The sequence below is a fragment of the Geotrypetes seraphini genome, chromosome 2 (genome assembly GCF_902459505.1).
Source record: "Geotrypetes seraphini chromosome 2, aGeoSer1.1, whole genome shotgun sequence".
Taxonomy (NCBI): Eukaryota; Metazoa; Chordata; class Amphibia; order Gymnophiona; family Dermophiidae; genus Geotrypetes; species Geotrypetes seraphini.
Window position 1 is genome coordinate 36,204,372 of NC_047085.1, and position 14,746 is coordinate 36,219,117.

General features: G+C 40.6%; 1 protein-coding gene across 1 annotated transcript in view; it reads left to right on the plus strand.

Moving 5' to 3' along the window:
* The window catches only part of CYRIB (CYFIP related Rac1 interactor B), a 418,393-nt gene that overhangs the window by 298,851 nt on the left and 104,796 nt on the right, over window positions 1-14,746 (plus strand). Inside the window, exon 7 of the mRNA XM_033933027.1 lies at window positions 12,865-12,947. Coding sequence (XP_033788918.1) covers window positions 12,875-12,947 — 73 coding nt within the window. The 5' untranslated portion in view covers window positions 12,865-12,874. The remainder of the gene's footprint in view (window positions 1-12,864; window positions 12,948-14,746) is intronic.

Genomic DNA, 14,746 nt, shown 5'->3' on the forward strand with positions numbered 1-14,746 from the left:
TGTTATGGTAAGTAACCGTGCTCTTCGGACCATAACACGCACCCACCTGTAGAGGAGGAAGAACCAAGGAAAAAAAATTGGTTCAGAATTTTTTTTTCTTCTTGGTTTTTCCTCCTCTACACATAGGTGTGTCTGGTGCTGAGAAGCCCGAAGCAGCCTGCAGCCCGAAGCCCGAAACAGCATGCAGCCATCTACAGCCCCCCTCCCCCGGTACCTTTTTAAAGTAACGGTGGTTGTCTTTCTGGACGGTTGTCTTTCTCTGCAGAGCAAAGAGGTAGCGTCCAGCAGGAGACCGCGCTGAACCACTGCCACTTAAAAAAAGGTATCTGGGGGGGGGGGGGGCGCACGGTATATTCAGCCCATAAGATGCACCTCCTTTTCAACCCCCTTATGGTAGGTATTTAAATGCATCTATCATATCTTCCCTCTCCAACCTATTCTTCAAAGTATATATATTGAGATCTTTAAGTTTGTCCCTGTATGCCTTATGATGTAGACCACCAACCATTTTAGTTGCCTTCTTCTGGCCTGCCATCCTGTTTAGATCTTTTTGAAAGTGCAATCTCCAGATATGCTGAAAACTGAAGGTCTTAGAGTACACCTCCAGATAGTAGAGATGAATTATAAATCCACTTCCAAAATTTCACTATATAAGAGCAGGTTCAGAACATATGACCCATGGATGAATTATTATGTCCACATTTTAGGCAAGCTTTAGTTGGAGATATATGCACAAGAAATGCTTTGCGAGGGGCCACATATAGCCTCAGAATAATCTTGTATTACATCTGTTTTCCCTTTATAAAAACATAAGAATTGCCACTGCTGGGTCAGACCAGTGGTCCATCGTGTCCAGCAGTCCGCTCATGCGGCGGCCCTCTGGTCAAAGACCAGCGCCCTAACTGAGACTAGCCTTACCTGCGGACATTCTGGTTCAGCAGGAACTTGTTTAACTTTGTCTTGAATCCATGGAGGGTGTTTTCCCCTATGACAGACTCCGGAAGAGCGTTCCAGTTTTCTACCACTCTCTGGGTGAAGAAGAATTTTCTTACCTTTATATGGAATCTATCCCCTTTCAATTTTAGAGAGTGCCCTCTCGTTCTCCCTATCTTGGAGAGGCTGAACAACCTGACATTATCTACTAAGTATTCCCTTCAGTACCTTGAATGTTTCGATCATGTCCCCTCTCAATCTCCTCTGTTCGAGGGAAAAGAGGCCCAGTTTCTGTAATCTTTCACTGTATGGCAACTCCTTTAATCCCTTAACCATCTTAGTCGTTCTTCTCTGGACCCTTTTGAGTAGTACCGTGTCCTTTGAGTAGTACCGTGTCGCCATGTACGGCGACCAGTGAGAGCGCACCATGGCCCGGTACAGCGGTATGATAACCTTCTCCGATCTGTTCGTGATTCCCTTCTTTATCATTCCTAGCATTCTGTTCACCATTTTTGTCGCTGCCACGCATTCCGCGAACGGCTTCATCGACTTGTCAATCAGAACTCCCAAGTCTCTTTCCTGTTTCTCAGTTTTGACATCGGATTCATTGTTTACTTTTCACTTTTTAAGTCCTAGTTACAAAACAATTCCGTTAAGTTTTGTAAGTAAGAACAATGTAAAAAAAAATGTTAAGAAGTTGATGTTCTCTAACTTGATTTCCTTGGGAAGACAGTTCCACCATGTAGGCGTCATCACCGAGAACATTTTTAATCTGAATTTTTCATTCTTAATTTAATTTATAGATGGAATTTCTAATAGCAAGTTCTCTCTTAATCTTAAAGTTCTCTTTGGAACATACCTTTTTAATTTAGCATTCAGATACACTAGATGACCATTTTTTTAGTGCATTAAATGTTGGTAATCATACATTTAATACTCGAGTACTAGCAACCAAAAGAGCTTCCTCAGCATAAAAGTAATCCCATATTTTTGTCTTCCTTGGAGAATCTCACTGCTGCATTCTATATCAGTTGTACTTGACGTAGCCACATTTTAGGCAGATCCAATCAGAAAACATTGCAGTAGTCAAGTGAAGATAATACAGGGAAAGCCACGACAGTGTGCATAACCACAAAATAGATGACTGATTTATCTGCTTAGTTTTATACCCAATTTTGAGTGGCCCTATCCATTTAGGCAGGACCACTGAATATGCTGTCTTATACTTGAATGAATAATTTATTTGTTTAAACTAATATCTTTGCTGCCCTCCTAAACTGATAATTTCTATATAGGTATGTGATGGCTTCACCCTTGGAACACAGCAGGTTCACCTTAAATTTAAATGGATAAATTTATGCTGGATGTTGAAAGTACTGTATCTGCATTTAATTAAAACAAAAATCATCTATAACATATAGTACTCCCTCCAGATTGTGTCACGATTAGGAAAAATAACTATCTTTTTGTGCATAAATATCTCCTTCCTTATCTTCCTGCTAGATCAGTCCAGACCAACTGGTTATTTCCTTACCAACAGATGGCAGCAGAGACATTAGATTCCAATGCACTGTTGCAGCTTGGAACTTGTCAGTATTTTGTCTCCAGAAGATGGTACAGGTTGGACTGATGCAGCAGGATTGTTTGTTGTTGAAGTAGGTGTATGGTTATAATCTATCTGGAGAAGTCTCCCAGGAATTGGACCACAGACCTTCCCCTGATGGAGACCAAAGGGGTTTTCCTCCCCTCTACAACCCCGAGGTCAGCACATGGGCCTTTGTTTGCTATGGCTCTCTGGCATAAGTACATGGGACTATTGCCAGCAGGGGTAACCTCTGTTTTCCCCACCACTACCCCCTGGCTCTTTACCAGTGAGACTAACAAAAAATTTAGACGGGAGGCTGGGCTATTTCAGCTTTACTAGAACATAAGAGTTGACATACTAGGACAGACAGAAGGTCCATCAGGCCCAGTATCCTATTTCCAACAGTGGCCAAACCAGATCACAAGTACCTAGCAAGATCCCAAACAGTAAAACATATGTGCTGCTTATCCTAGGAATAAGCAGTGGATATCCCCTAGATACTTTTTCTGGGTGGTGACTCCTAACATGGAACCTTGCATTACATAGCTGTAGTTTGGGTTCCTCTTTCTCACAAGCATCATTTTGCATTTGCTCACATTAAACATCTGCCATTTTGATGTCCAGTCTCCCAGATTCGCAAGGACTTCTTGCAATTTAACAACTATGAAGAATTTGTGTCATCAGCAAATTTAATTACCTCACTGTTAATGGAAATAAAGCTGAATATAAAAAATAAAATACAGAATAAGAGCAAATTAACATAAGAACTGCCATCTCCGGATCAGACCCATGGTCCATCGAGTCCGGCGATCCGCACACGCGGAGGCCCAGTCAGGTATACACCTGATGTAGTTTTAGTCACCCATATCCCTCTATGCCTCTCGTAAGAAGATGTGCATCTAATTTGCCTTTGAATCCTAGCACAGTGGATTCCTTAATAACCTCCTTTGGGAGAGCATTCCAGGTGTCTACCACTCGCTGTGTAAAGCAGAACTTCCTGACATTTGTCCTGGACTTGTCCCCCCTTAGCTTCAAACCATGTCCTCTTGTCCGTGTCGCGTTGGACAATGTAAATAATTTATTTTCCTGCTCTATTTTATCGATGCCTTTCAGCATTTTGAACGTCTCGATCATGTCCCCTCGCAGCCTCCTCTTCTCAAGGGAGAACAGTCCCAGTTTCTTGAGTCGTTCCTCATATTCCAAGTTCTCCATACCTCTTATTAGCTTCGTTGCTCGTCTCTGCACCCTCTCCAGCAGTTTTATATCCTTCTTTAGGTTGGGAGACCAATGTTGGACACAGTATTCCAAGTGTGGTCTGACCATTGCTCTATAAAGCGGCATTATGACTTTCTCCGATCTACTCGTGATTCCTTTCTTTATCATGCCTAACATTCTGTTTGCTTTCTTTGCCGCTGCCGCGCATTGTGCCGATGGCTTCAGGGTCCTATCTATCAGTACACCCAGGTCCTTTTCTTGTTCGCTCTTACCCAGAGTTGCGCCTGACATTCTATACTCGTGTTCCTTATTCTTACTACCTAAATGCATTACTTTGCATTTCTCCACGTTGAACTTCATCTGCCATTGCTCTGCCCATTTCTCTAACTGATACAAGTCGCTCTGGAGTTCCTCGCTATCCTCCTGCGATCTGATTGCCCGGCATAGCTTTGTGTCGTCTGCAAACTTAATGATCTCACTGGATACTCCTTCTTCCAGGTCATTGATGTAAATATTAAATAGGATCGGCCCAAGAACCGAGCCCTGGGGCACACCACTAGTCACTTTCTCTCAGTCTGAGAACTTCCCATTTATGCCCACTCTCTGCTTTCTGTTTTCCAGCATTTGCCTATCCACTTGTGTATATCTCCCTCTATTCCATGGCTTTGTAGTTTCCTGAGAAGTCTTTCATGTGGAATTTTGTCGAACGCTTTCTGGAAGTCCAAATATATTATGTCCACCGGCATTCCACTATCAATTTGCTTGTTCACGGTCTCAAAAAATTGAAGTAAATTCGTTAAACATGATTTCCCTTTCCTGAACCCATGTTGACTGGGTTTCATCAAGTCGTGTGTATCTAGGTGCCGGACTATGCTATCCTTGATCAGTGCTTCAACCATCTTTCCAGGGACAGACGTAAGGCTCACAGGTCTGTAGTTGCCCGGTTCCCCTCTCGATCCTTTTTTGAAAATTTGCGTGACGTTCGCTATCTTCCAGTCATCTGGTATCTGTCCAGATTGGCAAGTTTTTGCAATAGCTCTCCGATTTCAACCTTCAATTCCTTTAAAACTCTTGGGTGAATTCCATCCGGTCCAGGGGATTTGTCACTTTTAAGTTTGTCGATCTGGTAGTATATCTGGTCCAACTCCACTTCAACTGTGGTGAGGCTGTCTTCTATTACTCCACTAAACACTTTCACTGCTTCTGGTATTTTTGCGGTATCCTCCTCCGTAAAGACTGACGCAAAGAAGGAATTTAGTTTGTCTGCAATTTGTTTATCTTCTTTGATGTACCCTTTTCTTCCCTGGTCGTCCAGGGGTCCCACCGCCTCTTTTGTGGGTTTTTTCCCTTTCACGTATCTAAAGAAGGGTTTGAAGTTTTTGGCCTCTTGCGCTATTTTTTCCTCAAAGTCCTTAAAAACTCCTCTTTGCAGCCAGTAGCAGACCTGTTAAGGCAGGTCCCAGGGGTTCCCTGAATGGCCTTACTGCAAGCAAAGCAGTGGTCCTGAACGTAAAGTAATGCTAGCTGGGAGTTGCTGCATTGCCTGTGGGACCCAGTGTGCAAGAACTGCTCCTGGCTCCTACTACCTCATATGCCACTGAGAACATGATTTTGCAACTGGGGAATTCCCTTTATGTAAGGAGACTCTTCCATAAGGTCTCTATTCTTGCTGCAGTCTTGCTAGTCTTGGTGGAAATAGTGGCCATTTTGCCCCTTGACATTTCCAACATGCAATCTGAAAAGGTCAGGTAACCCAACTCTGATAGGCTAAGTGGTCTCCCTCAGCTGTTACAGGATCTTCCGCCCTCATCCTGGTAAAAAGGGTTCGTCTTCCCCCTCCCCCCCAAGGCTGGTTTACAAAAGCACAGTCCTTTCAGGGGTCAGAAGATAGGGCAGCAATTAATTCTCCTCCATGTCAACCAAGAGCCCCCAGTAAGATTTGATAGGTTCCCTTCACAGAAGGGCAAGTGGAAGACAGAATTTGCCTGTTTTTCTGAAAACCAAGATGATAAAGGGGATGGAACTCCTCTCATATGAGGAAAGACTAAAAATGTTAGGGCTCTTCAGCTTGGAAAAGAGATGGCTGAGGGGAGATATAATTGAAGTCTACAAAATCCTGGGGTGGTCCAAGATGGTGGCATGATTGGCTGCGGTGATCGAGAATGCTCCCAGCTTGTTTTCTTTTTTGCGATGCCGCATACAAAGCGCAAGGGCTCGATCCGGACTGGACCCTCACCAGCGGATTTTTCGACGTTCCTGCACCAAACTACGCTTAAATTCACAGTCAGAACTCCTCTACATACCGAGGGACAGGATTTGTTGGTGCCGGCTGCTTGGGACCTGGCTGCAACACCCGTGCTGGATATCTCTTCCCCCCCCCCCCCCCCCGGAACCAATCCGCCCTCCATGTCCGACACAGACAACGGCTAAGCGTCAGAGGGAGCTCAGTACCAAAGAGGCTATAGGCTCTGACTCTGCAGAGAGGCGCAGGCTGGAAGATCGTGCCGTGAAGAGAAAAACTATTGAGGCTGGGACATTGCTCCCAGCTCCATTGGAGGTAACCCTGTTGGATGTCTGGGGAATCCTGCAGAAACTGGAAGGAACGCTACAGAAGTCCATGGAAGAAACAGCTTCACTGGTAGAAACATAGAAACATAGAAATTGACGGCAGAAAAGGGCTATAGCCCATCGAGTCTGCCCATACCAATGACCTACTCCCTGACTTTTACTCCCCTATTGATCCCATGTGAAAGTAGACTTGTTATCAAAAGTTATTGAAGAGACAAAATTAGAGAATGAAGTTAAATTACTACCTTAAAAACAGTAAATGAAAATTTAATTAAAGACAAAGCGCTTGTTCATAGGAAAATAGAACAGCTTGAAAACTTCAATAAGCGACTTAATTTGCGGATTCTGAATTTTCCTATATCACCAGAGGTCTCCTCAATGGAATTATTTCGGTAATATCAAACTCAAGTGCTGAAGTTTGCCCCTGAGTGTATTCCACCGTTAAATAAAATCTACTATTTACCTACAACTTAAAAAAAAACCAAGGGGGTGAATCAGGTGCTATCAATCGGGAACCTCAGCAGCAGGTCTCTATGGACCTGGGAAACATCGGCAGTATTAGAAGAAACGGTCTCGATTATAGAGGACAGTTACTTTACTTGTTTCATTCGTTTTCCAGCAGGACTTGAATGCAGTAATAAAGTTAAGTTCCATAATGCTCAGACTCTTTTCTTGGGACATCGGGTATGGATATACCCCGATGTCAATAAGGAGATGCAGGAAAGAAGAAAAATGTTCCTTGCCATGCGGCAAGAAGCCAAAGAATTGGGTGCTATGTTTCTTATTGCATATTCATGCAAATGCTTTATTAAATTTATTGGTGTCAAATATATTGTCTATGCTCCAGACCAGTTGAGAGCTTTCCTGGACTTAAAAAAGATCTCCAGGGGATGAATAGTGGTAGAATATAGGAGGACTTAACCGTTAATACTATATTTGTAATACTTGATTTTTGTTAGAAAATATAAAGTTCCAATTGTTTCTTTGGGCTGCCCCCCAAGCCAAAATTGTATTGGGGGTCTAAGGAGAAAATTGACTTTTGGTATTCTGTATTATTTCTTTATGATTATTAATATTTCTTTTCCTATTTCATGTAACAAGCTGACGTTTTTAAGGATGCGTTTAATTGACTTATTTAAATTTTATAAATTCAGAATACTTTCTAGCGGACGCTGTTAAGTGAAAATTGAGCGGATAACCTTTTCCTCTTCCTCATCCTATCGTTTCATTACCTATGCCCTTTTTATTTGTTTATAAATTGTATTTAATCCTTTTTTTTTTTTTTTTACCTTTTGTGTTTGGTTGGTCAAAAGTTGTATTAACTGTCTGGTTTGATCTATGTGTTTTTTGGTTTTTTTTACCCAATTTTATCGTTATTTGAAACTTGATTGCTTGTAAAATATTTTCAAATCAATTAAAAAAAAAGTCTTCAAAATCTTGAGTGGTGTAGAACAGGTATATTGGATCAATTTTTTTGTTGTTAGGTGCCATCGACTCATCCTGGAGTCTTAGCGACTTGATGAATTGAGGATCTAAAAAGAAATCGGTTTTGTGCTAATCCGGATAGGTCCTCCAGCATCATCCCCATGTTTGTTTTCAACGTGTCCAGCCATCTAATTGTAGGTCGACCTCTTCGCCTAGTTCCTTCAATCTTCCTAAACATGATGTCCTACTCCAGTGATCTCTCTCTTCTGATGGTGTTTTATGACAGTCGTAACTTCATCATTTGGGCTTCGAGTGACATAGCTAATTTGATCTCTTCCAGAAGTGATTTATTATTAGTTCTGGCGCCTAAAATCTTTCACCAGCACCAAAGCTCAAATGAGTCAATCTTCTTTCTGCTTTTTTTCCGTAATGTCCAGTTTTCGTATCTGTAACTGACTACTGAGAAAATGAGCGCATGGACAAGTCTGATCTTCGTTTGGAGTGTTACCTCCTTGCCTTTGAATACTTTGTCGGGAGCCTTCATTGAAGAGCGACCAAGTGCTAATCTGCAGAGTATTTCCTCCCTGCTAGTTGCTTCTTTGCTTACAAAAGAGAACCCAGGAGATTGAAATCCTTTACAACTTCTATTCTATTGCCTTCAAGCACAAAATCTTCATCATTTTCCATGTTCACGATCTTCATCTTGTTTATAATAATAATAACAGCTTATATACCGCAGTACCATGAAGTTCTATGGGGTTTACAAAAGATTAAGCAAAGATACAAATTGACTGACTTCAAGAGGGGTAGAAGAAAGAGAATTAATAGGACAGGAAATTCATTGTTGAGGAAAAAGTGATCAATAGGACAAGTTAATCGCTATTGAGGGGAGAGAGAGGAGTGGATCAGTTGTCTAGATGCTTTAGGAACAGGTGTGTTTTTAGACGTTTCCTAAATTCCTCATAAGTAGTGGGCGAAAGTAATTGTTCTAGGTCTTTACCCCATGATGCTGCTTGGTGTGAGAGAAGGAATTCATGGTGTTTTTTCAGTTTGCAACCTCTCACTGGGGGGGCAACGAAGTTGGAATGAGAGCTTCTCTTGTGTCTGTTGGCTGAGAAGGAGAAAAGGTCAGGAATGTATTTAGGGGCAAGTCCGTATAATGCTTTAAAGCAAAAACGGGCGAATTTGAACTTTACGCGTGCCTCCATCGGCAGCCAATGCAGTTTATGTCCAGTTCTAATCCCATGTTATGACTTTCGGCTTTGACTTTTCTCAGTAGATACAGCATGTCTTCTTTGCTGCTGGTAATATTTATATTTCGGCAGCCAACTTTGAACCGACACTCTCTTCTTCCAAATTTGCTTTTCTGAAGATGGTTTCACTATACAGGTTGAACAGATAAGATGACAAGATGCATCATTTCCTGACACCATGTTTTATTAGAAACCAATCCGTGTTGCCGAATTCAGTTCTCACTGCAGCTTCTTGATTTTCATATAAGCTCTCTTATCAGCTGAGTTACATGTTTGGGTATTCCCATTTGCACTAGAGTTCACCATAGTTTGTGATCCACACAGTCAAAAGCTTTGCTGTAGTTGATGAAGCAAAGGTGTAGGGGATTTTGGTATTCTTGCTCTTCTCCAATATCCATCTAACATTGGCAGTAATGTCTCTTATTCCTTGATCTTTTCTGAAACCAACCTGAACTTCAGGTAGTTCTTGCTAAACGTATGATTGGAGCCTTTGTTGTAGTATTTTCAGCAATATTTTGCTGGCGTGTATAATTAAATCAATTGTTCTGTAGATATTACAGTCCTTGGCATTACTTTTCTTCAATATAGGTATGAACAGTGATATTTTTTTTTTTTTTACTCTATCAAAAATTACGAAGACTAAGGGACACTCGGAGTTACAGGGAAATACTTTTAAAACCAATAGGAGGAGATATTTTTTCACTCAGAGAATAGTTAAGCTCTGGAACGCGTTGTCAGAGGGTGTGGTAAGAGCAGTTAATGCAGCTGGTTTTAAGAAAGATTTAGACAGTTTCCTGGAGGAAAAGTTCATAGTCTATTATTGAGACAGATGGGGGGAAGCCACTGCTTACCCTGGATCAGTAGCATGGAATATTGCTACTATTTGTGTTTTTGCCAGGTACTAGTGACCTGGATTGACCATTGTGAGGACAGGATACTGGGCTAGATAGACCATTGGTCTGACCCAGTAAGGCTATTCTTATGTTCTTAACTGAACCTTGTTATTACTATCTGGTGGGCCTTCTAGGTAATTCAGCACAAATATGTGCTTGAATTTGCAGAACCCATTTGACACCTTTTCGGTGTCTCTCTGTTGACAGGCTCTCAAAGAATCTGCAGTGAAGGATATCTTACGACGTCTGCTCAAACTAGATGCTTGTTGAGTCCATTCTCACTCAGGAAAGTGGTCCAAGTCATTAATTTATTTTGTGATCCCCAAAAAGGAGAGAATGTTTTGGCCGATATTTAAGGGGCATGAGTTTCCATTTACGCGTCACATTTTTAGATATTGAACTTGCACTCTTGATTGCCTTAGTAAGACCTGGAAAGTTTTGGAAGCCTATTTTTATGCAGTATAGCCATCAGGAACAGTCACAACTTCTATCTGCAATTTTGTGTTCTGGATGATCAATCAATTCAAGTCAGTTACTTCTGTTTGGGCTGGTCATGAGGTCCTGAATATTTTCAAAGGTGGTGGTGATAGGTGTGGCATTCCTTCACAAGGAGTGGATTCAAGTCTGCCTCTGCCTTGACGATTGGCTGATCTAAGCTGAATCAGAACAGAAAGCTTGGGTGATGATGGACAATGTGGTTTCCCTTTACAGAGCCTTGGATTGGTTGTAAACTTTACCAAGCAACGTTGGTGCCTTTGCAGGTTCTTGAATTTCTAAAGGTCTAGTTCATCACCTGAACAGGAGTGGTCTTTTCTTTTTCAGGAGTAGATGAGCAAGCTGCACACCCAGCCATAGGGCATTCTGCATCTCATGAGTTCCAAGGATTTGGAATTTTATTCAACTTCTTGGCTTCATGGTGGCAACTCTGTAGGTGGTTTGTGGTTGAGATCTCATATGAGACCTCTTCAGCAGGCTTTATTGACTCAGTGGTTCCTGCAGTCTCAGAGGTTCAAGATCCAGTTCACCCTGTAACCATCACAGGAGGCAATTAGTTTGGTATATACTCTTCCTCATCTGGGTTGTCTAAACTTACAGAGAGGCTCCTGAATAACTCGACTAGGTCTCAGACTGCCTCAGGTAGAAGCTAGCGTAGTAGCCTCAGAGAATATTTGTAGGCAGCAACTTGGTTGTACCTAAAAATTTTTTTTTCAGATATAAGATTGATCTTTGGGTCAGGGATCATTGTGCCTTTGACAGGACAGTCTTTCAGGAGGTCTTGTCTTCTTCCTACTCTGTGGCATAGAACTGTTGGCATATCCCTTTGGTCTAGAATGGTCTAGCAGGAAGTAAGGAAGGTGAAATTTGTTCTTATTTAATAATTTCCTTTCCTTGGTGACTGCTAGAAAAGTCTAGGACCCACTCTGAAAAAAATAAAGGGTCTGGGAACCCCTGGGCTGCTTGCCTAGCACTGTCAGTTACTTAAGATCTGGGTTGGCCACTGATGTAAGCAGGATTGTCCAGTATGGTTATTGTTATGTTCTAATTAATTCTGCAGAAAGCAAAAGCAAAGGGGAAGGGTCATGGATTTGATATACAGTACTGCCTTTCTGTAGAAATTTTCTTTGGTGGATTTTTTTTTGTGACAGTTTTTGTGGGTTTTAACTGTTTGGTTTGGCATTTGTATACTGGCACGTTCCAGGCTGCATCACCCTTAAAATGTTGGTATTACTGCAATCTTTAACTTACCTTCATATATCTGCTAGTAGGTGGATACAATCCATTGGTCTGGACTGGTCTAGCAGGAATCAAGGTTAGGGAAATGATCAGTTAAGAGCATAAGATTTACCATACTGAGTCAGACCAAAGGCCCATCTGGCCTGGTATCCTCTTCTAGCAGTGGTCAAGCCAAGTAACAAATATCCCAGAAAAGTAACAAGATTCCATGCTACCTATTTCCAAGGATAAGCAATGGTTTTCCCTGTGTCTGCCTTAATAATGATAAAACCAAATTTCGCCTTGAACTTTTTTAGTAGGGAGAGTACAAATCAAAATGACAATCTAGTATATAAATTAAACAATACACTACCCACCCAACCCAACCAATCCCGTTCATCCAGCCCCAGCAAATAATTTCATTAGCTCCCCTGGAACAAAGAACTTGTAAAATTTCAAGGGATGATTGTTGCCAGAAGTCTTTCTTTAACGAGAAGCCAATGGGATGATACTCTACAACTAAGGACCTGTGTTCTCGTATATCTTCAGTGAATTTGCTGAAGCCTCACCTTAACTTGGTAGAGTCTGTGGGGAAGATCAAAGTTTGATGGGAGGCGTTTGTTCTTAACAGTTATACCTAGTGATCAGATTTGGACTCCTCCTGTGCTTTGTTCCAGAGGGAGCTGTAGTTCATAGTTTCTATTTGGGGAATGGTTGCTAGATTGAGTGAGGAGAGAAAAAAAATCCAAAGGTAGGTATGAATCAAGAGCAATGGTGCTGTACTTCTGAAAGATTCTGGTTCCAGTCTGAGTTGGGATACTAAAGAGGCAGAAAGAACCTGGTTGGAAAATTGAAAGAAAAAAAGAACTGCACTGTTGATTAAATGTTTCAGTGGGGTTTGTTCAGTATTGTATGTGTTTAAATAACTTTGTTCCATTATCAGGTTATAGGACTTAACTAGATATCTGTTTTACTATTTATGTATAATGATTTTTTTGGTCCTTCCCATATTTTTAAACTAATATTAAATGTCAAATTTTAAACTGGTACATATTTTTTGTTCTGCTCTCCATCATTATTATTATTATTATTTTTTTTTGGAGTAAGCAATGAGGATGTCTAGGTATCCAGATCAGTTGTACCAAACTGTGATCCAACCATGCATGGATGAGCTTGCATATTTATATTGGCGCTGGCTCCTCTGTGGTTTTCTAACTTTAACTCCAGCCTTCTCCAATGAATGACTGGAACTAAATGATTTTGCCATTTTTATTTTTAGGTTTGCTGGCATGGGTAATCTCATTAAGGTGCTAACCAGAGACATAGACCACAATGCAGCACATTTTTTCTTGGATTTTGAAAGTAAGTCTCTTCAGCCTTTCACAGATGGTGTATTTTGAACGGTAATGGTGAAAGATCATTTATTTCCACCACCACCACCGTGAAGGCGAGGGGGAAGTATCAGTTGAGAAACCACATTTTAATTAAAAATGAAAAAAAAGCTGCATGGTTTTACTAACTGAATACATTCATTTCATTATAATATGTAACTTTTAGAATTGACTTCTCATTTGTGGTCAGTAATGTCCTCTTGTATGCCTGAAGATCAAAGATTCTTGTGAAAAAACTGTTTTTCTATTTTGAGCATAACCTTTGCTGAATAATTTGTATCTGAATACTCTTTCAGTAAGCATCAGGATAAAACTAACCCCCTCTTCTACAAAGCCGCATGGCAACAGCCCCGAAGCCTTTTAAATCTTTATGGGCTTTGTAGAAGAAGGGGTAAGTTTAATCCATTCGCGTCAAAATAAAAGTAGTGTGAAACAGGAGTATCAGAGTATCAGGGTTTGACTGTAGTATTAGTTCTGGATTTATGGCATACACAGCTTTCAATTATAGGATTAATTGGCAGTCATCGGGTCAATGTTAAAATGTTTAAGTCATTACATTATGACTAGATAGAATGTATCCAAAATCATTCAAAGATATTTCTTCTTTACTGTGAACCAGATAGAAATACTTCCTTATAAAAGGTACAGGCAACTTATTCAGCACAGTTATGCTTTTATCAAAGATGGATTTATTCATTTGCTCCTTAAGTTCTTGTGGGTCAGATAAGAAGACATTGGTGACCTCTGTCTATTGTTATGTGCAGGAAATCCTTAGCGTTTCCCTAGGTTCAACAACTGATACTTCATGGAAATATGGTGCACCAGGGTGCAAGTAGGATCTATAAGTGAACTCTAATTTCCCTACCTAATTTGTCCTACTGCATTTAGCTTTTTTGTTTTACAAAGGGATGTTCTCTTTTTATTCTTGTCTTGACAGGTACCTTAACATGGGGAACCTTCTTAAAGTTTTGACTTGCACAGACCTTGAACAGGGGCCAAATTTTTTCCTTGATTTTGAAAGTGAGAAGATGATTTTATATATTTCTCTTTGCCTGCAGTAGACTGCACTTGTCTCTGGCACCAAACATACCGTGTGCCGACATTTCTATCACCCTTTCGCTGCTTTGCATGACTTGACCTATGAATGGTTCCTTGAAATCTCACTTGATTTATTCTAGAAGTAGATATTCTCAGTATATAAATTTCTAGCACAATTTATACAAAAAGATTAGAGCAATATATTTTTATAATAAAGCATGATCTGGCATGAATATGATATTTGACTTTATTCTGTATTTTTTTGCTGAAAATACAATGTGCTTCACTAAAACCTCTCAGTATTCTACCCATCATGTTACTTGCTGGTTCTTGCTAGCCTGCAGCACGAGCTGAAGGTCTTGCATTAAAATAATCCTGTCTTGCCAAAGAACTTTTCTCCAAAGGATAATTTGAAGTAACTATTGTACTTTAATGTGCTAGAGTTCTCCAATAAGAGAGCACACACCAATATTATTCTTTAATGATTTGTGCTCCCCCTCTTTAGTTTTTCATGGAAACCATTCATAGTTCTGAAGCCAAGGATATCATTCTAAAAGGTACAAGTAAACTACAGTACTTTGTTTTTGACTATGCACCTGATACCTATTGTAGTACACCACCTTTTCACTTAATTCTCCAGAAAGCTAAAATTGGCCTGAGAGCCAGGTGCTAAAAAAAAAAAAAAAAAAGGTTGATGTACCTTTTTGGAATGTCTTTTCTTGTTTTATTTTT